The sequence below is a fragment of the Strix aluco genome, chromosome 2 (assembly GCF_031877795.1).
Source record: "Strix aluco isolate bStrAlu1 chromosome 2, bStrAlu1.hap1, whole genome shotgun sequence".
In the NCBI taxonomy this organism is placed as follows: domain Eukaryota; kingdom Metazoa; phylum Chordata; class Aves; order Strigiformes; family Strigidae; genus Strix; species Strix aluco.
In genome coordinates this window covers 111,768,939-111,791,118 of record NC_133932.1, presented here as the reverse complement: position 1 = coordinate 111,791,118, position 22,180 = coordinate 111,768,939, and the positions used below count along the sequence as shown (strand labels likewise).

At 37.6% G+C, this 22,180-nt stretch overlaps 1 protein-coding gene across 11 annotated transcripts in view; it reads left to right on the top strand.

The window, feature by feature from the left end:
- Window positions 1–16,895, top strand: part of NBEA (neurobeachin) — a 514,689-nt gene extending 497,794 nt beyond the window's left edge. For all 11 annotated transcript variants that reach the window (XM_074815844.1, XM_074815841.1, XM_074815846.1 and 8 more), the window contains 4 exons: window positions 8,465–8,566; window positions 11,922–12,118; window positions 12,843–12,994; window positions 15,109–16,895. In XM_074815844.1, the coding sequence (XP_074671945.1) occupies window positions 8,465–8,566; window positions 11,922–12,118; window positions 12,843–12,994; window positions 15,109–15,199 (542 nt within the window). In that variant the 3' untranslated portion in view covers window positions 15,200–16,895. The remainder of the gene's footprint in view (window positions 1–8,464; window positions 8,567–11,921; window positions 12,119–12,842; window positions 12,995–15,108) is intronic.
- The last annotated feature ends 5,285 nt before the right edge of the window (window positions 16,896–22,180 follow it).

The window sequence follows — 22,180 nt, the reverse complement described above, 5'->3', positions numbered from 1 at the left end:
GGACACTTTTAAGATTCAGCTGGACAGGGTGCTGGGCCATCTTGTCTAGATCTTGCTTTTGCCTAGAAAGGCTGGACCAGATGATCCTTGAGGTCCCTTCCAAGCTGGTATTCTATGATTTTATGATTCTGCCTTTCAAAACTTCTACAATTACTAAATCTTTCTGCTGAAGTAATGACTACTAGATTCTGTTCCCTACCATGAACACACATGGTAGTTGTTGTACGACTTATTCCCTGTATACTAATTTTCAGGAGTGAAGCATTCTCAACAATCCTTATGAAAATATGTTTAAAGTTTTACATAGTTAAAGCCACCAAAGTAGTAAAGAAATATTTCCTAATCTAATCTTCTTCTATACTTACTGGTAGAAGATTAAGATTTAGCTTGTAGGAAAAATGAAAGTGAGATGTTCACTGTAGGTCAAATCCAATCAGTTAACATCTTTAGAATGAATTTCCAGAAAGATGTAGATGATATTTGCAGTGGAAAAAAGGGGGATTAGTTTTTTAAAAGCTGTCATCTGGAGACACAGATAAGATATTTTATACCACAGACTGTAAGAAGGTGAAGAATTCAAAGAAAAATGTCAGATATAGTAATTATCTGGGTTAGATGTTTGACTTTATAATGATCTTTTAAGCTGAAAGACAGTTAATTATCAATTTCAACTTTGATGCATCCAGTTACCAAAAGGAACTTCAGCTATTTCAGAAAATGTTAAGGGGGCTAAAAAGCAAGCCCCCAGTCCTAAACAGTTTATGTAATTTAACATCTGTATAGAAAAATGTAGATACAATTTCATTAGAAAACATAGCAATCACAATCATTTATTGTGAAATACTCTGGGGCAAAAGATTGTCAGAACAAACTCCTTACCGATTCTGCTAAAATTTCTAGAATTCATGAGTTCGATAAAATCTTTACTAAACAACATGGATGTCAATAACATAACTTGTCAGACCTGTGTAGAGCCTTTTGCTGAAATACGTGTGTAAGCGTGTGCTCAGAGGGTGACCTCAGCTGTGTCTGTAGGAAATACAGAACCAGCTTTGGTTTAAAGAGGAGAATGGAGAAAAACTGTGTCTTGGATTAGTCTTTCAAGTGTCTTGAAAACTAGCCTATGAGAGCATGATGATCTTCATTTTATAACTTTAAAATAATTTTTCCAATCAATGTGTTTATTAAGTTATCACTTTTATTCTACAATAAGTATCAAAAAGGAGTTTCTGGTTCAGTTTGCACTTGTCACAGTGTCTTGACACTTCTCACAATTGCTGTGAAAAGAATGAATTTTTACCAGATTTTAAATACAATGTTTTCCAAGGAGTAGCTTTAAAAATAGCTTGTAAAAAATCTTTCTGGCTAGAATGTTTGTCCAGGAAGTGGGAGACTAAGTTCTTGGCCTCCAGAGACTGAGGCAATTCAAACCTGCATTCCCATATACACAAGCATATGCTGACTATCAGGCTATAAATTAATGTGGGAGGGGCCCTGTGTGAACCTCCAGCTTTGGTGGAAAGCAAAATTCTTTTCTCTGCTCTTGTTTATGCATCTTCTGTGACATGATGATTGGATAGAAATAGAGATAAATCAAGAAACCAGGAACCAAAACTGCGTACCTTCAACAGCAGTATGTAGGGCAAATCTTCTCCCTACTCATACTTTCCCTGGTCCAACAAAAATTGGTTTCGTGGCTATGCAATGGCTAAGCTCTGATAGCAGTGATAGAAATTGTCTTTATCCAGCCTAGACTAGAGGCTGGTGCCTGGGGATGCTCCTGGAAAGTGTGAGATGTGGCATTAATTCATTTAGGCTGAAGGGGCAGTTGAATGCAGGTTTTTATGTACGTTTGAGCCTCCCCTTATTTCTTTATCCTTGCTTAGGTAAGTACCACCTTTGAGAAAAACACTGAACTGAATGAAGCTTAGTCATCTTGCCAGGGTCAGATACCTAGTTTCTAAGCCAAAATTGCCCATCTGAAATAGGTAATCTGAATCTGCACCTTATTAAGTTGATGACCACGTTATATAAATCAGCTGCAGTTGAGAGAACAGTGAAAGGAATCTGTTTTCTTTTAGGAAGACACGGCACATGCAAAAGACATAGTTTGCTTATTTTAATTCTTTGAAGTGATCTGGCAAATGTAAATCTTTACAGTTCTAAGAGACTGAATAGAAAAATTATTGAGATGGAGTTTGACAATCTGTGTTTTGATTTTTTTTCTCTTATGATATATTGAGATTTGTTTTAACTGAGCGCTAATTTGTATACAAATTTCTTCTCACATAGCAACTGTATTAGTCATCACAAAAAGGAGCAAAGAGAGTACATGATATGCCCTGGAGTTCAACATGTATCGTTATAGTTGTTTTATATTTTATGATTGCTTTATTGAATGTCTCTTTCAAACAAGTGACTTCGAAAATGAGAATTATCTCTGAGTCTTTGAACAGATACCAAAGTGGATGATAGAATTGCAGAAAAGTGAGGGACAGATGCTTTCATCTGAAACAGACACAAATTCAGAAACTAATTTGGAAGTGATAAAAATTAATTTGCACACTTTAATTGGAACCAGACTCCTGCATGAAAGAAAGGAAGAGTAGGCAGCTTGTGCTAAAAGCTGATTGAATTTTTTGTCAGGTAAGTATGTTGGACTTGGCCGCTTATCCTCTTGAGCCTCTCTGTGCAATATATTACATTCACCCTCTGACTGGTGTTCTTTAAAAGGATCAATGCTATTCCTGTTTTGTCCCTAGAGCCTGAAATTTCATTGATCTTGGGACTTGACATTTCTTATTACCTATTGTAGCTTCCAAGAGGATGGTCACACGAGGTGTGAGAGTTAACCCTGCTTTTTCTAACAGGAACTGTCCTGACCATTGGAAAATATTGTGTCTATCAGCCCTAAACTGGGTTTGTTTAACATTATAACATAATCCTCAGAGGTGCTAACAATTCATCCTATCCCAGTGAGTATATTCTGTATATGCCTGAAAGGGAGGGTAAGCGCTACTGTGAAGAATCTTTGTCAGGTTAACCTGCACTTTTTTTAAGGTCTGTCATGAAGTATACCTTTATGTATTCCTTTTACATAACATAATTTTGAAACAATTTCAAATTGTGAACATCACAGTTTTTACGAGTTTATGTCTTGAAAGAGTAGTTATATTCTGAACTCAGAATATTCACTTATTCTTTTATATCCCTCTACATTTTAATACCCTATAAAATGCCCTAGTTTAACCTTGAAAAGGCAGCAGTTTAGAAATAGCCACCAGTGTGATCTGTACAAAGTGGACTGAACAGCCGTGTGAAGGTCCTGCGGAAGCACGTTGGCACACATGCAATCTGCTTTGCTTGTTTAAAGAGTTATTATGGTACTTGTATGTTTGTGCAATTTAGGTATTAATTTTTAAAATACAGTATCTTAGCACTGTTCTGCCAGAGTAGAAGCTCTTTGAAAACTAGTGTATAATTTTTACTGGCACCATCTCTACTCTCGTAGCCAAAGACATCTCTCTCCTAAGGCTGATACAGAAAGGTAAATGAGCCAATAATACACCTGAACTAATGCAGTTACATCTAGCATTTTATCAACAGATGTCTGTGCCTATGCTTTGTTGCTTGTAACTGTACAGTGCAGGGTGGTTCAGTAGCTTGCCAAAGTTCCCAAAGCAATTTAGTGGAAGAAATAGGAAGAGAAGCAGCAAATCCTTACTCTCCTTTCCTCCACTGTAATTTTCCTTTTGGGGTCTGGATAGGTACAAGGTACCTGAAAGTCTACTCATCTAGGTGAATTGTTTGTAGATATGTACAAGGCTGCTCACATTCCTCAGCAAATAAACCAGTTCTGCTGGAGGTGAGAATATTTTTAATATATGGATATATTTCTGTAGGCAATCTTTCTTTTACAACCGTTGCTCCCTCATGTTGTGGACATTGTTAATGGCTATGTCCTATTTTGAAATATTCTTATTTATTGGTCATAACCTTATCTTTTCATCAAACTCCAAGATATTTTTTTCTGGCAGGAAAAATTCAAGGTTATTGCATTTCACTTCTATGAAAGCCACTATGATATTTTTTTCTGATGAGTATCCCCTCAAAAGTGCTAATAGTAAAGTAAATAGTAAAGTAAACTATTTTCAACAAATAATTCAGCTATAGCCTTGTACTTGCATCCATCAAAGTCAAAGATGAAATGGAAGCTGAGATTTGCCTCATGTTTCTTTATACAGAAGACTCCTAGATGTGTCCCCATAGCAATCTCTACATAATTCCTGGAAAAGAACAATGTGAGAGAAATAGTAATCCTGTCTGTTCTCTTTATTTTCTTCTTTTTTTTCCTTACAATGTGAGAACATCATTTGTTCCAGAAGAACATTACAATAGTATTAAGCATTATATTTTTCAGAGAGAAGGGAAGATGTATTTTATTTTAGGCTTTGTAGAAAAACTTATTTGTTTGGAAATACAGCAGATTATTATTTTTTTTCCTTCTGCCCTCTAGTAAATTGGTTCAAAGGTGCTCCTTTGGGGAAATTACATGGAGTTTACAGTGATGGTATCTCAGTTCATAGGTAGGATTTTTTTCACCTGCAATTCCCTCAGAGATTCAGCCTTTGACCTCTGGCTGCATCTATCAGTAGTGATGTGACAGTGACAGAATATTTTGCTAGATTTTGAATGATTCCTGGAGTTCACAAATTCTGTCCTTAGCAATAAAATGTAATATGATTGAGGTTCTCTTCCCCATGCCACAGCTTTTCCTGTAGAAAGTATCACTGAATAATTTTTTTTGTTTGAGCCCTAAGGGGAAAAATCCTATTTTCAATTACTGTCGGACTGTTACTCCAAATAATGATATTCTGTTATTAATTTGTATTTATTGAAAAGCAGGACTCAAAGATCTATGTTTCAGGGCAGTTGTTTCTTATAAGCATTTTCCTTTATAAATGAAGTCAATGAAATATGCTCCTTTTTCATATTCTGACATTTTACAGTTTCATGATATTATAGTGTTTTCCTACGAAACACTGAGGAAACTCCTTTTGAAAATTACATTATTTCTTTTCCATTAAAAAATTTCTAACTATCTAATAATTTCAGTCATTCACCCTTGCAGTCTGATGACATGACTGTATACACCTCTGTAATCAGAGCTTAAGGCAGGATGAACATTGAGCATAATTCCTCTCTCTTCCAGGGCGACAAACAGGAAAAAAAAAAAAAAAAAAAGAAAAAAAAAAAGTGGGAAATTCTGAATTTAGTTGAATAGCATTTTTTTTTCACTTTTCTGCTATGCACTTGGAGAAGAGAAAACCTCAAAAGGAGATCGGGTTCTCAGCAGCAACACTGATGAGGAAATGATAAAAATCTAAATCTCAAAATACAGCTAGTATTTGATGAGATACACAAATCATCTTTCTCTGTTTCTTCCAACATCCATCCTTTCCTAGCAGTAAAGCCCAGTTTTCATTTCACATCTTCAGTTTCCAGGCCAGAAAGATTCTTTTCTTTCAGGCTAAGTTAAAGATTGGGAAAACAGGATTTATTGGGGTAGCTGTTTTCATTAGAGATAGGAAATTGTTAATGTGTCTGTACAATGCAATGATAAAACCAGGTAGATTGACTCCCTGTACTATTGGGTCCAAAACTGAAGTCTGTAAATCCATGGTTCTCAGCTGGTTCAGAAAGATAGTATAATATGTGGAATTATTATTAAAATTTTGATGACAGGAGACATTAGGGTTTGACAAGAAATACTGTAGATTCATGCTAAATTTTCAAGTATTGTTACATACAGTTCTGGCTACTGAAATTTAAGAAAGAACTTGGAGTTAGACAGACACAGAAATGTGTTTCTACAATGACTAAAAAACGGCAAGCCTGTCACTGCAAAGGAGTTTGTAAGAGTTTGGTTTGTTTAACAGAGTCAAGAGGAAAGACCGAGAGGGCTGATTTATTCTGTAAGTACATCAGTGGGGAAAACACAAGAGAGGGAAAAGACCTGAAGCTAAAGGACAGTGCTAACACAAGAACAAAGAGATACAAGGTAGACAGGAATAAATTCAGACTGAAAATCACATTATTTCTCCTTGAGAATAACAAAGGTCTGGAACATTGTTCCAAGTCACATACCCAGATAGCCATTTCATTAATTTATGAACAGGTTTATATGATGTGAGTGTCTGCAATAAAAAAGACTAAATTCATTGACACACAAAAGTCTATTCAAGCCTCCATTCCTAAAGCATATCTTTCAGAAATTCATGCGATATTGCTCAGGTAGTTCCCTTTTTAATCTGTTTTAGTGTTTAACTGTTCTTCCAGTTAGGAAACTACATTTTATTGCAGAGTTGAAAAGTGTGCAGTCATTCACCCATTGGACCTTGCTGTGCCATTAGCTGCAAGATAAATTTCTGGGCTATTGGACATCTTTTATGACTGTGACTCCCAGCTATGGTGGTCAAGTCACTGCTTTGCTGCCTGTGCAGTGAAGAGAGAAAACACTTCAAACACTGTGCAGCCTCCTCTTATTCTCTGTATCAGTTGTGGCCCTCCTTTAAGCTTATTTCTGTAAATGTGGGTACAAGACTTTAATCTTTCTGGTCTACAGTGGCAAGATAGGTCTTGATTCCTATTTCCTATTCTAGAGTATTGCATTGAAAGTTAATGCTGAGGGACTTTTCCTTTCTCGCTCCATAAATCCTTCTCTGTCTCACTGCCTTCCAGAACAGAATCTCCTCTCCAGTGAGCAGAGCTTGTGCTTGTCCAGGAGCATCAACCTTCCACCTGGCTTCATTCAGAATAAATAAAATAAACAAAACACATTTTACTACCTTTTTATTTAACTAGGCAGTGCAGAGAATGTTATAATAATGACTTTCTCCATTATCTTTGTACCAGTTCTATGTACATGCATATCTTACCAGCAAAGATTTTTATATTATCCTGTAGACACCATTATTGGTTAGTATTCGATCAAGAATCAATTCCCAGCTCCTTACTGGACACCCTAATTTCCAATGTCCTAGCATAGTAGATACCTTTCTATGGACAAAAAATTTTAAGCTCTGTCATTGAACCAGCTTCTGTGTTGTCCATAGTCAGTTCCATATAAACCAGGTTTAAATAAAAACATTGTATTACTAAGACAAATATCTTGAAAAAAATACATGGAGGCCATTTTAACATAGCCATCTTTATCAACTATACCTGTCATCCTGTCAAAAACAGATAAGAAGCTCACTTGACAAGACTACCATTCCAGTACAGCATGGTGACTGGCATTAATGAGATTTTTTTCTTCCGATTCTTTGTTGACAGAACTGTGGATTAACCATTTTGTTATTCTGCATAAGATTAATGTTACAGTAATTCATCTGCAGTTCCCTAGATCATTTCTTTTATCCCTTTTAATATTTGAAGTACACTGGCAGAACTCCAGTCCTTTGGAATATCCCAATTTTCTATATTTCATTTCTGCAAAGTAAATATAACCAGATTAAATATGTGTTATCAAGCAAATTGCTAACTTTTAGCAAGTTAGTCTCTGCCTGGCAAAGCAGTATCAAATACTGAGCAATTCCTTACTGCATATAAGAGTTTCACTGTTAAGATGTCAGCATCTGTTATTCTTAGAAACCACAGAAAAGTTGCTATTTGTCTCATAAACACTCCACAAATACCCACTTGTTTGAACCCAAAATAAAATACATTTATCTCCTGAATGTAAAAGATAAATATTTAGGGAGTAGTCTATCCTACTCTTTAATAAATTAAATGTGTTGAAAAAGGCACAGGTATCCATAGTGATATATATAAAATTATGTATATCCATAACCATTTTTAGGTATAATTTTAATCTATAAGCATTCAATGTGTTTCTGAATCAATAATGTCTGTGCAACATTAATATCTTTCTAGTACAGTGCTGTTCCTTCTCTCTTCTATCCCCAGTTTCATGAAACAAATTAAGATCATTAATATAGGAACATCCTCAACTCATGCTATTCTTTAGCATCCTAGCAGAAGTCGAGACATGTATGTTCAATAGCAGACTTTTACATTACAGTGCTTTTAATACCACCACGCTTTGTGTTCTTTATCTGAAATACACATTTTCAGTATTTTTAGGTCATAAACCAGTGATGTAGTTATCATTTGTGTATTGTAAACAGCATGTGGTCCATAATTTCTAAACCAAAAAAGTTTGCTTTTTGTTAATGTATGAATTAATGCATTGAGATGCTGTGCTTATGAAACTTTATGATATCTGAATGTATTTTACTCAGAAACCTAAGTATGAGATATTTAAGCACACTGCACCTCTCTTTGATGCTTCCTCGTTTAAGGCAAATTACAGCAAAGTTCCTTTGTTGATGAAACAGGTGTGGTTTGGCATTCCTCTGTTGTTTCCTTTTTTTGTTTTTCTTCTTGTGTGTTTTTTTAACAGGTGATTATCCAGCTCCTCGTGCTGTTCTAACTGGTCATGACCATGAAGTTGTCTGCGTGTCAGTCTGTGCAGAGCTGGGACTCGTTATCAGTGGTGCTAAAGGTCAGAAATGGTTTTATGATTTAACTCTTAACATTTTTAGAGCCTTTTTTAGTTGTACTTCTCAGTCTTCCCTCAAGCCACATATACTTTAATTATCTAAAGTCTCCTCTACTAAGGTGTTATAATTCTGGGGGTATCTGCAGCAGCTTACTCTAAACGCTATTACTTACTATCTGGACTTACAAGGTTTAGACACAAATTAAGTTGATCATTCCTTCTAACTGCTAGCCTGTGCTACTATTCCCCCCAGCTCTGGAAGAGAATTTGATAAATATTTATACAATAACACAATTTTGAAGAAACCTGTTGATAGAGACCTGTATTTAAGGGAGGCCCAGCTCCAAGTTCTCCACCCTGATCTTACTGAATGGCAGTTTGTAGAACTGACGTCAGTGTCCTCAACAAGGCAAGCAGGGTCAGTTTGCTTGGGTTTGGATCTGTGGACAGCATTTCATCCAGTAGTTTTATTTTTTTTGTAGTGGACTCCAAATAATGAGGAGTTTGCAGGTTTGTTGTTACCTCTCTTCTATTAAACAGAGCCATCTGTTCACTCTTTCTCCCTGTTACTTATCTATGGAATCCAAGTATCCAACAATTGCTAACACAAATGTTCAAAGTAGCTTTCCAAACCTGCAGCAGTCTCCTGTGTAACTGGTAATCGATGTAAATAAAGCACCCACCTCAATGACTGTTTGCTTCATCTTTCTTTACTTTGTATCTCCTGCATTTGGTCCATTTCACTTGTTCTGCCCACCTTCTCCTTTTCCCCTTAATTCCATGTCCACTCTTCTTCCCCCACTGCCTTCTCTCATTCAGCTTATTTTCTTAATTTGGCAAACTGCATATCTTTTTCCCTTTTCCTTTCCTATTTACCTCCCCCTCCTCCCCTTTCTCTCTTACTTTCTTTTGTGCTACATTATCTCTTCTCCTCTCTTATTTCCTTTCTTTACATTACCCTTGTCCTTCCTTAAGGTTCTTCTTCCTTATATATCTTCCTATCTCATTTCTAATCCACTCCTACATCCACATCCAGCTACTTGCTTTCTCTGTCTACAGTGATGTCTGTTTTATTCATCCCCATGGATATTCTTGTATTCATTTTTTAAAAGTTTGCTTCTTCTGAGGGTAAGAAGGATGTGATGCTTGTTCTGCCCTCTTTTGCTCACAGCTGAGCTCCTGGGTTATGGTCTTTTATACTGCCTCGGAGCTCAACATTTATTTTCAAAACTGAGTGTGAAACTTTTGAGTAAAGGCATTTTTACCAGGAAATCCTAATGGGTCATTAACTCTCATAATGACATAGTACATAACAGTTGTAGGCAAAGTCAAGACATTTATGAAAAAAATCTACAGTGATGCTGAACCTAAAGTTTTTTCTTGCAGCACTGCTATTTCTTACCTTTTAAGGCAGCTTTATACACTCTTACTGACATAATAGTGTGCCCTTTCCAACTATGTTTTTTGCAAATTTCCTCTTATTAAAATAGCTGGAATCTGTACTCAGTTATCTTCTGCTTCACTAAGTATATAATGCTCTGGTAACTTACATATTTTTAGAGGTAAAGGCTGCTGGAGGATGAAAGACTTTTACATGAAATCCAGAATATGTTTGTAATTGATCAAGAGAACTGGAGGCTCAGTCTGTCCCCTGAGTTACTCTTCTCATATTCTTTCTCTTCAAACTCTAGTCCATATATAAATGCAGACAGAAAATCCCTTTTTTATTGCTGGTTTCCAGCAGATGCCTGTTTTAAAGCTTCTTCTTCAGTTTCTGACCTTTCCACTCCCTTTCCAGCTTCTTAGATTGCATTTCATGGCAGTGCTGTGTTGCTCTGCCATCCTGCCTGAGCACTGCCTGTGCTCCCTCGTGGGGACGCTGTCCCTCCGGAGCTGGCTGTGGCACTGTGATAACACATGCAGCACTCGAGAATCTGCTGAGGCAGGGAGACACCACATGCAGGACTCCTCTGAGAAAAATCCTGTGCGTCAGGTTGATGTTTGCACGTTCTTATCCAACAAACACAAAAAAGAGTGGTTGGCCTCTATGTCTTTACAGTAACATCCTACATCAGATTTTCTTTGTGCCTTTTCATGTCCATGACCACTTGGCTATGAAGGCATTACACTTTTCTTTTGAAAAATCTAACACGGTAATTATTCTAAAGGTGGAAGAATCATTTCTTATAACATTCTGGCACTTCAGTATTTCCAGAGCTGAAACTCAAGTATTTGAGGAAATAATTCCATTGAAGTCGTATCCCGTGGTCCCAGTCAGGCTTGAGGTCTCTCTGCATAAGTCTTTATGCAAATACAGATAAAAACCTGTACCAGAGGGCCCACAGACGAATGCACTGATGCTGTGATTCATTCTACCTGGGCAAACCCAGCTGCTGTGTGAATTTCAGAGAAGTTAGAAGGACTTAACATGAGGTGGCTGAGTCTGCCAGTATGAATTTACTTTCAGGGTCATGAGCCAGTTGTATAAGGAAGAGATTACTGTGCTGTCCAGGAGTATCCTATGATTCATAAAAGAAAAAATTTAGTATTTACCGTGACTCATTACATTTATCACAGAAGAGACTTTTTTCTTCGTAGGAATACAGATCTCACTTTCACAAGAGCTTTTCTCATAGGTCTGGAAATGGAAATAGCCTAGTTTTGTGTCTTAAAATGTACATTGTAGATTTCATACTTGGTTTTTTCTTTCATCAGTATTAATAAAAAGACATTAAAATCTTGTATTAAAATCTCTCTGAAGTAAATGCAGATATAGTGTGGACTCCTAAAAGCTCTTATAGTCCAGATAGCTTAGTAACTCTGTTGACTGTCGGTTGACTCCCATTGCTAAAACAATTTGGGACTGAAATCTCTGCATATAACATATTCATTGGGGGAAAGGACCTACAGGAACTGCCATTGTCTATAGGAGAAATATGCAGTGATACGATTATATGCCCTCTGGGAGTTGCTCCTACTAGTCACTGATAGGGCCCCATCTGTTTAATGTGAACAGGCAGGCTAAAGAGAGTTCATGCTGTTGGAGGAAGGCAGTAAGGCTGAGGCTTATGAATGCTTGGAAGGAGGAAAGAATATTTTAGAAAACAGATCGATGACAACTCCTACCAGTTTAAGTAAATAATAAACTTCCACTTTTATGCATGTTGTATCTATTTTCTTAATATGCTTGCATTTCCTTTTCTGTTGCATATTTTAAATTCTTTAAGCAGACATTGCATCTTCTTGTATCTATGCAGGACTAATGTGATATAAATGTGTATTATGCATTGCTTTTGTACACAGCATATATGTTTTGTATAAGCAGCAAATGTATGATATATTATGTTTTCATGTACAGAAGGTCCTTGTCTGGTACACACAATTACTGGAGATTTGCTGAGAGCCCTGGAAGGAACAGAAAACTGCTTGTATCCTCGCTTAATTTCAGTATCTAGTGAAGGTCACTGCATCATCTACTATGAACGAGGACGGTTCAGCAATTTCAGCATTAATGGCAAACTCTTAGCTCAGATGGAGATCAATGATTCAACCAGGGTAAATCTAAATGCAAACAAACATTTGTTGTGTCTCACCCTGATTTATTAAAATAAATTGAATATATTTGCCATGTAGTTTAAAGGAAATCACATATGTAAAATTGCCGCCTCCTGGTTAAGTCATATTCAAACACAGATCCTCTCGTCTCCATCTCCAAATGCAAAAATGCACTTGAGCTTTTCCAGAATAAATAAGAACAAATTGTTTATGATCCCACACGATTCCTGGAATTTTTGTTTGGAATTAAATTTTAGTGGGAAATGTGTCTTTAAAACAAAATGCTCTGAAAAGAGTCCATTCTTCATTTATTAGCCAAGACATGAATTCGTGCCTTCAGGGCTCTGCTCTGTCACTATCACTTGAAGCAGCATTAGGAATGCAGATTGCTGCTCTGCTTTAGGTGTTAGTGATGGCACCAAGTATTGTAAGACAAACATTGAAATGTTATGCGCTGAACTCAAGTCTTGGAAGATTCAGTTAAAGAGCTTTTTGGTTATATATCATGTTTAAAAGCACAAAATTGTTTTATTTAAAATCTGGAAGTTCAAAATTTGTTGGTTTATTTTCTGATTGGGGAGAAATAGGAGTGGGAGCCTTTTTCTTCAAATTTAAAGTGGGCAGAGCTAAAGAAATGCTTACAAGTTGATTAAATTTTTGTAGTATTAACCCATTTCCATAAAAGCTAACTGTGTGCTTGGGTTTTTGTCTTTTTCTCCTGAAGGCCATCCTCCTGAGCAGCGATGGGCAGAACCTGGTGACAGGGGGAGACAATGGTGTAGTGGAAGTATGGCAGGCCTGTGACTTCAAGCAGCTCTATATTTACCCTGGCTGTGATGCTGGCATAAGAGCTATGGATCTGTCTCATGATCAGAGGTGAGTTTGTCATTAATATTTGTATGCAAGTGGTAGAATTACACAAAGTATATATATCAATGAACTTTAAGGTATGAATTTATGATACGCAGTCATTAACAGGATATGGTACAGAACCATTACCCCAGTTGTTATCTTGCTGATTTATCCGACTCAGCATTTTTTCTGATCCTTGACCCTCATAGCGCTATTACTTAACATTAAGGCGAGATCTTATGTCATTGAAGTCAGTAAGCCAGAGACTCAGTTAGCAAAATATGAGTAAAATTGCATTAACTTAAGAACATAGGAATAGTCAGACTGGATTGGCGTGCATTAGTGCATACTAACCAATGTCTTAAAACCAATTACAAAAGTTTGTGGTACATTTCTGATTTTCAGCTGTGTAGAACTTCTTGGGGTTGCATCTAGACTATAATGTGTAATATTATCAGTGGATCTATCCACAAGGAATGAGTGTGGTCCTTTTCTTTGACCTTGAGCAATGGAGATGCAGTGTACAAGCCTAGATTTTTGTAGTCATTGCTGTGGCACTAAAATGCACAGTGTAAATGTAGAAGATATATGAAACTGGTCCCTCAGTCTTCCATTGTAATGTGATTATAATGTAAGCCTATATGTGCATTTATACAGGGTTATGAGTGGATTTGCTGTTTACATCATGGATCAGTCTTGTATTTCTTATTAATATACAAACTCATGACATGCAAAGAATTCATAGGATATTAGAACAATCATACAGCATTAATTTCAGTTTATTTTTCTTACACTTTTCAGCATTGCTATGCTATATACCCATTTTGTAAAGCAACAAAACCGCCTATAAACAAAATACGTACCTAATTTACTCATGTATGAGTAGATGACTTGAAACAAGTTTTTCATCTCAAACTTAGTCTAATTGAAACTAACTTACTAGAAGAGACCTATTCGCTTCTGGGGTTTTGCCAATTTATGCATACAATACTGTGCTCTGTTTGAAGAGATTTATTTACACTGCAAAAAATTTCAGCTTGCCTGTTTTCTCTATCCCTTATTGTAATACCAGTCTGGGAAGCCCCAACTGTGCAAAGTGCTTTAAGTACCTGCTCAGCTTTAGTCACATAATTAAGCAGAGAATGGCTTATGTATGGTTTGATAGAAGTGGTGATTAAATCCAATTTTAAAACTCAGCTACCAGAAGTAGAGGATATGTGATAACTGGAAAATCACGTCAACTATTACCACCAGAACAACACAAATATGGGGCTACATTTCAACATGAAGCTTTTTAGGAGTACCAAGGTGTGATCAGCTTGTGATTAAGGGAGCAGTTCAGTTGTCTTTGCAGAGGCATCCCATTCTGTCTGGGAGGCCCAAGGATATCCAGCAGATCCCAACTGCAGCCCCAAGTGCAGAGGTCCTGTGTCCCAGCTGCCAGTCAGCATAGGCATGTCAGCCAAACTGGGGCACTTCCAGTGGCACAAGGTGCCCAAAATTAGGCAGCTGGGTTCTAAAACACCCGAAGGAAGGTGTTTTGACATAGACAACTTCATGTGAGCTACAGGAAGAAGCCCCTGTAATAATTTACTTGCTACAGACTGTGGAGTCTAGAGGACAATCACCCTAAAGTACATGCCCAGTGACCTGTAGAGAGTTGGTCTTAGACTGCACTGAGGGTACTGGTTAGGGCCTAATTCAGTTGCCTACACATAGCCAGTGAGTACTGTTTGAGATGACTCAGAGGTCTGAGATACATACCTGGGGTAGCACATATGACAAAGGACCTAGTGAAGACCCACACCCTTCTGGAGAAGCAGCTGGAGGCTAGGCAAGATATGCGAGAGCATGATGCTTTTACCTATGTGAAGGCAACTGAATGGACTTCTAGATCGCCCTTGACTATATGGGAACATGGAAATTTGGCTCATATGTCAGCACCTAAATGTAATGTCTCCATCACAAACTGAATCCCATCACAAACTGAATCCCCCCCCGCCCCCCCCCATGAGCTTAATCTTCAGACAGTGTTGCAAAAAGTGCCTTGTTCTTTTAGATTTTTTACCGTTTATGGTAACCCATTGCTTGAAAAGGTAAAAGAGGATTAACAGGACCATCTTTCCTATCTTTTTCAGAACTCTGATTACTGGCATGGCTTCTGGCAGCATTGTAGCTTTTAATATAGATTTTAATCGGTGGCATTATGAACATCAGAACAGATATTGAAGTGGAATGAAGAACTGAAAGCCCAGGTAGAGCTGAGAGCACAAGTGCTGCAATGAAAGGTGTAGTCTCTGGTGGAAAACCACGTCTGCATTGACCTCCGTTGTACATTCCATTACACCCAGCAATAGCTGTACATTGTAGTCAGCAACCATTTTACTTTGTGTGTTTTTTCACAACTGAACACCAGCTGCTGAAAAGCAAGCTTGTATCATGTAAATTATATGAATTAGGAAATGTTTTGGTAATTATTTCATATATCTTTGTTTATTGAGAAAAGGTAGTAGGATGCGCCACAAAAGACTTTTGAAAATTCTGGGGAACCTTGTGTCCAGTTATTTCAATGTTTAGGCTTTGAACCTAACATGCATCCCATCTCCAGCCTCTTTTCAAGCTGAGATAAAAAAAATACGTTTGATACTTTGTACATCAGATGCACATCTTAACTTTAAAGGGATACTTTTGTAAAAGTAAAACCTTGTATAAAGAACAAAACTGTTTCTTAATTTTATTGTGGAGTTACAACTTGCATGTACTTTAAACCTGATGTCTTGAAGGAACAGGTGCATTCACACAAATCAAACTGGAGATCTGCCTAAGGGTACAGCTTGTGTTAAAGGGTTGAATTTGGGCGCAAACAGTAATTTTGACATTTCCACCAACATGTTTTTCACTTTTTGAATCTAAACTTTACCCCTCTTAAGTGGAGTTCTGCTCATGAAGCATTTGGATAAAAAGCCATCATTTGCCATATTTATACTTTATACAATAGAAATTAAATTCTTCCCTTTTAAATTCAAAGGCTAGACAGAAAGGGAGCAAAGAGGGAAGTTCAGTTTAATGCTTTGTAATGCTTAATGACTCCCAATACAGACAAAGTGCTATACTTCTGGATTATTAACATTTGGCATATAAATCATGGGCAAGAGAGCCCCCAGTGTTTTTTTCACTTATTTTTCCTCTGAGCAGCTTGGTTTATTTGACAGCCTTAGCTTCATTGTAAAGGTGACTGAGGTTATTCTTTTTGGTTCTTCTGAAAATCTTACCTGAAGCCACTCAGACTAAGGCACTTCATGTTTTACAATACTGTAATGATAACTATTGGAATAATTTTCTGCACATTGTACTGATCAAATTACACACCCAGGGGTATATACACTTTAATTCATGTTTCTTCTTTGTATATTTGGTGACTGTATTGTCATAGATGTACATATTGTGTCGGTAGGGCTATGAGGCATGTAACAGGAATGTAATTTTCTCAGAATTTACACTCACTTGCAGTCATTTATTTAAAAAGATAATGGATTCTTTGTATTGGCACTTTGCACCAGAAACATATCATTATTTATTGATGTGATTACTTATTTGTTATCCACCTTGTATTAGTAAGTTTAGCACTGAATTTCCTTCTTCATTGTTGTTTGTATTTATAAGATTCTGAAATCATGGGGATCAACGTAATGATTAAGTTATTCATCACCCGTCTGTAAGCAATATCTTGAGTTTGTAGCTTAGAATTGGGGGACTATTGAACATCTGGAAGACAAGTTCATTTCATCTTGAGATCATGGTGAAATATTTTGGATATATAAATTCCTTAAGCTATTGTAACCATGTTTTATTGCAAAGATGTAAAATATGCCAGATGTGTGTGAGTTGGAAATCAAAAAGAAAAATAAAATATGCAAAGAATTCAGTGATTGTTTTTCATTTCAATGAACTTTTCATCAAAACATTCACATTATCATTAGGAACAAACAATTATTTTAAGAAATCCTCTCTTATATGCTATATATATGCCAAAAATTATGCATGCCTGGGTGGTTGTATTTACTGGGGTCTCAGGAAATAAAATGGAGGTTACAGAGTGTGTTTTGCAACTCTTTTGATTGTCAGTACATGAAAAGAAGCTACTAAAGATACTTTGATCAGCAGAAGTGAAAAATCAAAGCCTTTAAGGGATATTTAGGGTCCTTGTGAACAGGCAATAATCTTGTATAGTAAACCTCGCAGAAAGCAAAGATCTGATGAGAGCCATTTTGGGTATCTCTCAATATGTGATAAGATGAAATTAATTTCAGCTTATTTTGGGCATTGAAAGTTAGATATCTACACTCCTTTCATAGCAGAACAAAACAGGTGGGATAAATTGCCTTTTGGAAATGCTGAGGTCCCTACAAAGATTATAGCAAGTGAGTAGAGATTGGTAGTTATCTAAATGTCAGATGTCTACTTTAAGGTTGTAATGGTAAGCAAAATACTTTCCTCATAATTAGAAAACTCCTGACTGACTAAAAAGCAGAATAACAACCAACACTTCAATTTGTTGCCCCACTCATTGCCTTTCCATTTAGAAGGATTGTTCTTTAAACAATTATCAGAATGAACTAAAACCAATATTTGAGAACCTTATTAGAATACAGTACACATTTTAGCAGGTATCTTTTTATATCAATCAGCTTTTGAAGTGGCTAACCGGACTTGATTGTTTTGGGGATGGAGGAGAGATGGGAGAGGAGATGAGAGGATTGGTATGTTAATAGTGGCATGTGAAACAGTTTATTGATACATCACAATGTCCATTCCATTATTATACAAGTATCACCCCTAATTTCATATTTTATTCAAAAAAAATGATTAAAAAATGCACCATTGCAGTTAAACAAAAAATTAATATCACTATTATCTTAATTAATACAGTTTGCATGAAGTCTCTCAGCATTATGAGAAGTACAATTTAGTAACAAATTAGAAGATTTTGTGCCCAAGCAAACCTTTGTATGAGACATTGTCCATGGGTTACAAAAGGAAAAAAAAAAAATCCTACTGTATTGCATTCATAGGTAAGGGTATCCAAACAAGTCAGACTCATGATAGTAGTAGTAGTAACAACAATAATAATGTGCTATTTCCATTATGGTTTAAGTTACAAAAATGGGGGTTTCCACAAAGTCACAGGACAAGGAGAATGTATTAACAGGCTTTTACAGTCACATAACTGTGCAACTAAAATACACCTACAATGAAAATAATGCACAGTTATTGACTATGTTCCTGCCAGTTAGTCCTCGATTAAGAATTGGACTATAAGCCAATGCCATACCAGGAGAATGATGCAACAGCTATGGGTCTTGTCCAGATCCTACCACTGTTAAGGAGGATGCTGCTTTCTCTACACAAACAACAATACAAGGCTGCAGCATTTTACCCCAAGGAAAGACTAGTTAGGCTCAATTTACTGGAACAAACTTGGATAAATAATGATTATGTTGATAGAGAATCTCATGGGTTGTGCTTGTAGAGCTAAAAATGCTGCCTGTGAACAACAGTTGTGGTGAATGCTTGTTATAATATCATGCATCAGCCCTGCTGACAAGTGAGCAGGATGTTTGAAGCAAGCCTCGTGCTGCCGGGGATAAAAGCGTTTGAAGCAGAAACAGGGAGCGAAGGGCTGACTTCTGATAACAGCAAGAGAAACCACCTCCTGATACAAGTTGTCTAGTACATATAAATATTTCATGTGGAGAATTCTAGCTGGAGTTTATGCTCACATTTTCCAAGGGTTTAACTGTGGTTTTATTTAGGCTTTTGTGTGTGTGTGTTACTTGCAGACACTAAAAATGAATGGACTAAAACTTATGCTGGTATTTAAAGAAGAAAAGTACTGGAAATTTATATGTCTATGCAATACAGTACAGTTTATAGACTCTCTAACCCCACTGATTAGTTTTGCAACATCTACAGTTAAGTTTCAAGATCTGCAACTGACAAGAAAAACAAGTCTGTAGATTACTTTCTTGTAAAATTTATAAGCTGTGGCCATATAATTAGTTTACAGAGGAATTTATGAAGATGAAAATCTGCCAAACAGCTGACTCAGTTTATGTGTCCCTCTGTGGTGACATCATGCCTAAACAGCACTACAGCTCAGCATCATTAGCTAGAAGTAAGTCCTCTCTCAATAGCACCGCATTTGCACAAACAAGGACCTGGATAATTAACATGGGTACCTACCTGCAAAATTCAGAGGCTGGAGTGCATTTTATTCATGAAAGGATTGGTGTAAGGGCTCTGTGTGCCTAAGGGTGCCACAATGCCAAGCTACCTTCAGCCTAGCATTCCTAACATTGAGCAGAGAATATGCTTTTATGCAGAAAACTAATACGCAAAAAAAATCTCCTCTGGTGCCAGAAGATTACAGAGAGCTAAAAGCTATCAGCACCAGTGGATCTGGTTTAAAATTTTCATGTCTGTTTATACTTTGAAGAGACTTAGTCTTGACAGGATGCTGCAGTGACCAAGCCCTGTGGCAAAACTAATCCTAGTATCATAGCTATGCAAATTTAAGAATGATGCACTTCGTTTCCTTCATTGTGTAGCAGAACTAGTGATCACCAGAAAAGGCAGCAGAAAAATTGAAAGTGATCTTCCAGTCTTGTTGTACAGCTATATATATAAATACAGTGCTCATAGCTGTTCAGATGCATTAGTTTGTACAGAGCTATCAAACAGGAAATAAAATAATGCCTGGTGGCCAGTGTCCCTGCATGCACATCTTTTCAAATAATAGTAATAGAAAAAAGTGACTGGTTCAGTAGGAAGGCAGCAGGACTCTGGAAGGCGCCAGGGGCTTGGAAAAAGTCAGAGAGGGACAGATTTCTTCTAAAACAAAACACTTGGTCCATTTCTTCCAAATAGGCCCAAACAGATTGGCCCAGCTCCGGTCCTGCAATGTCCCTTTCCCCTCTTTCCTCTACTAAACCCTTCTGTCCCCCTTGTTTTAACTTGCCATGAAGAACAGGCTGTAAGTTGGACTTTGTCTCTCCTACAACCATGTCCCTCCTGGTACCCATCACATGCCCTCACTCACCCTAACTGCCAGGGAGAACTAGAGCAGATTCAGCATAAAGCACACACATGTGAGGCTTCAGAAGTCCCATATAAATCTCTTCACCAAGTTCCTTGTTGTCCCACTGTGAGTTGCACGAGGTAAAAACCTGAAATGAAAAGGGTATCCTACCTTTCAGGTGTCTTCGAGCAGAACCAGCGGTCATGTGGGAGTATTTTTCTCCTAGTAATTAGCACAGGTCAGGGCCCTTCTCTGACCTGAAAGCAAGTGGCATGACAGCCTCTAGCCATGCTGCCAGACTGCCTGGGACCAGTCCTTAACCCATCCTAGCCCATGCACAATGCAGGGCATTGTTTAGAGGGCGATAGGTTAACGGTGTGCCATACAGATGTGTGCCATACACACAGCACAGTGCCCAAGCCTCCACCTTTCATTGCTCAAGTTGCTAGATGTAGTCATGACACCTACAAGGAGTCTCATTAGCCTATCAACCATATCACACAGTCATGACAGATGGGACTTGGGACTCAGAATAACTCCCAGCTACAAGTTTATGCACAAGACCGCTCTATCCTGTTTGAACACTATACCCTAAGACTACAGCTTTTGGATGACTGACTACAGCTGTTGCAATAACTTACATGAAATGTGCTGAGCTTATTAAGACCTCAGTGCTTTTTGGCAGGCAACTCACAGTCCCCTTGCATGCTGCCTTATGTATACCTTTACATGAGTGAACGTCAACACTGACTGGCAAGAGCTTCTGCTTGCTTTGTAGCCCTCAAGAGGTATGCGGTCAGGGACCTCCTTGGCCATTTCTCCATGAAGCTCATTGACACCAGCTTCAGATCCATGAAACTGGTTACCTTGGAAAGAGGTAATAAGCTACCATCACCATTGCTATAGCTTCCTCTGTTGTCAGAGCCTCACTGCAGAGGCTTATGCCCTAACTTGATAAGTCCCTCAATAGCAAGAAGCTATCTTGTGGGAGATAAGCCTGCTAGCCAGACACCTACTGCAGCACTTATGAATATCAGGTGGGAAGGATTCAGCTGGGACATAAATCTCCAGATGTGTAATGAATGAATATGGATCCTGTGCAGGAGCTGACTACAAATAGCGTGATCACATACACCCCATTCTATGTAGGCTGGGATTAGTGTCCCAAGGGTTGCTGATCCTTCTTCATTGATGGATGATCTGGCCCAGTACACTAGTCAGGAATGCCTTCTGAGTTCCATGGCAGCCCATAATGAATGTGATGAGGCAACACATACACAAGTAGACAGCTCAAAGATTATGTTTTTCTGTAAAATGCAATTCCTTATTTGATGGAGGGGTAAAAGGATGCATTTTGAATGTACGTTAAGGATAGAAAACAAAAAAAAAAGATTGCTTGCCTGCAACTTTTCTTCAAGATAAGTTGCCTGTAGGGACATTTTCAACCTCTTGCTCAATCTCTCTCTCCCCAATCTCTCCCTGTTTCTGGGATCCCTTTTGTCACCATGTATTTGTCATGGGGAGGGAAGGGACCACTGTGCCTTTCAGAGGCACTCACAGCACAAGTATGCCTGCATGCATGTATGTGTGTGTAAGGCAGCTCAACTATGGATCACTCATTTTGCTACTTAGGGAACTTTCTAGCAAAAAACAGGCCAAAACAAACCAAATCATTATATCGCAATGCTAGATGGTACCAAGGAGAAGAAAGAGACCGGTAAAAATTCTAGTCAGGGAATCTGGCAGGACCTGGGCTCAGGGCAAGTCTAGGAGCCCAACCCCAGGTCCATTTTTTTGTATCTAAGGCAAAAAGAAGGAAGGTGCCTGCACTAACAATCTTAGAATAGACAAGATGTTCATAGTAACCTTTCCAGATTAACAGATGCAGTCATTCACAAAGCAGGGTTTGAAGGATAAAACACTTGTATTTATATTGCCACTACTTAAATTATACTCAAATCTTGGTTTTAGAATCTAATATCTCTATATATTTAGCCTGTAGAAAATCATATTATGGGACTGCAACTCCCGGAAATGTCCATTTCCAGGCATTTAATGTGGATCTAGTTATAAGTGCATAAAACCTCCAGTCCTTCTTGAAGACTGTTTTTCTTTTCAGACATCAATGTTTG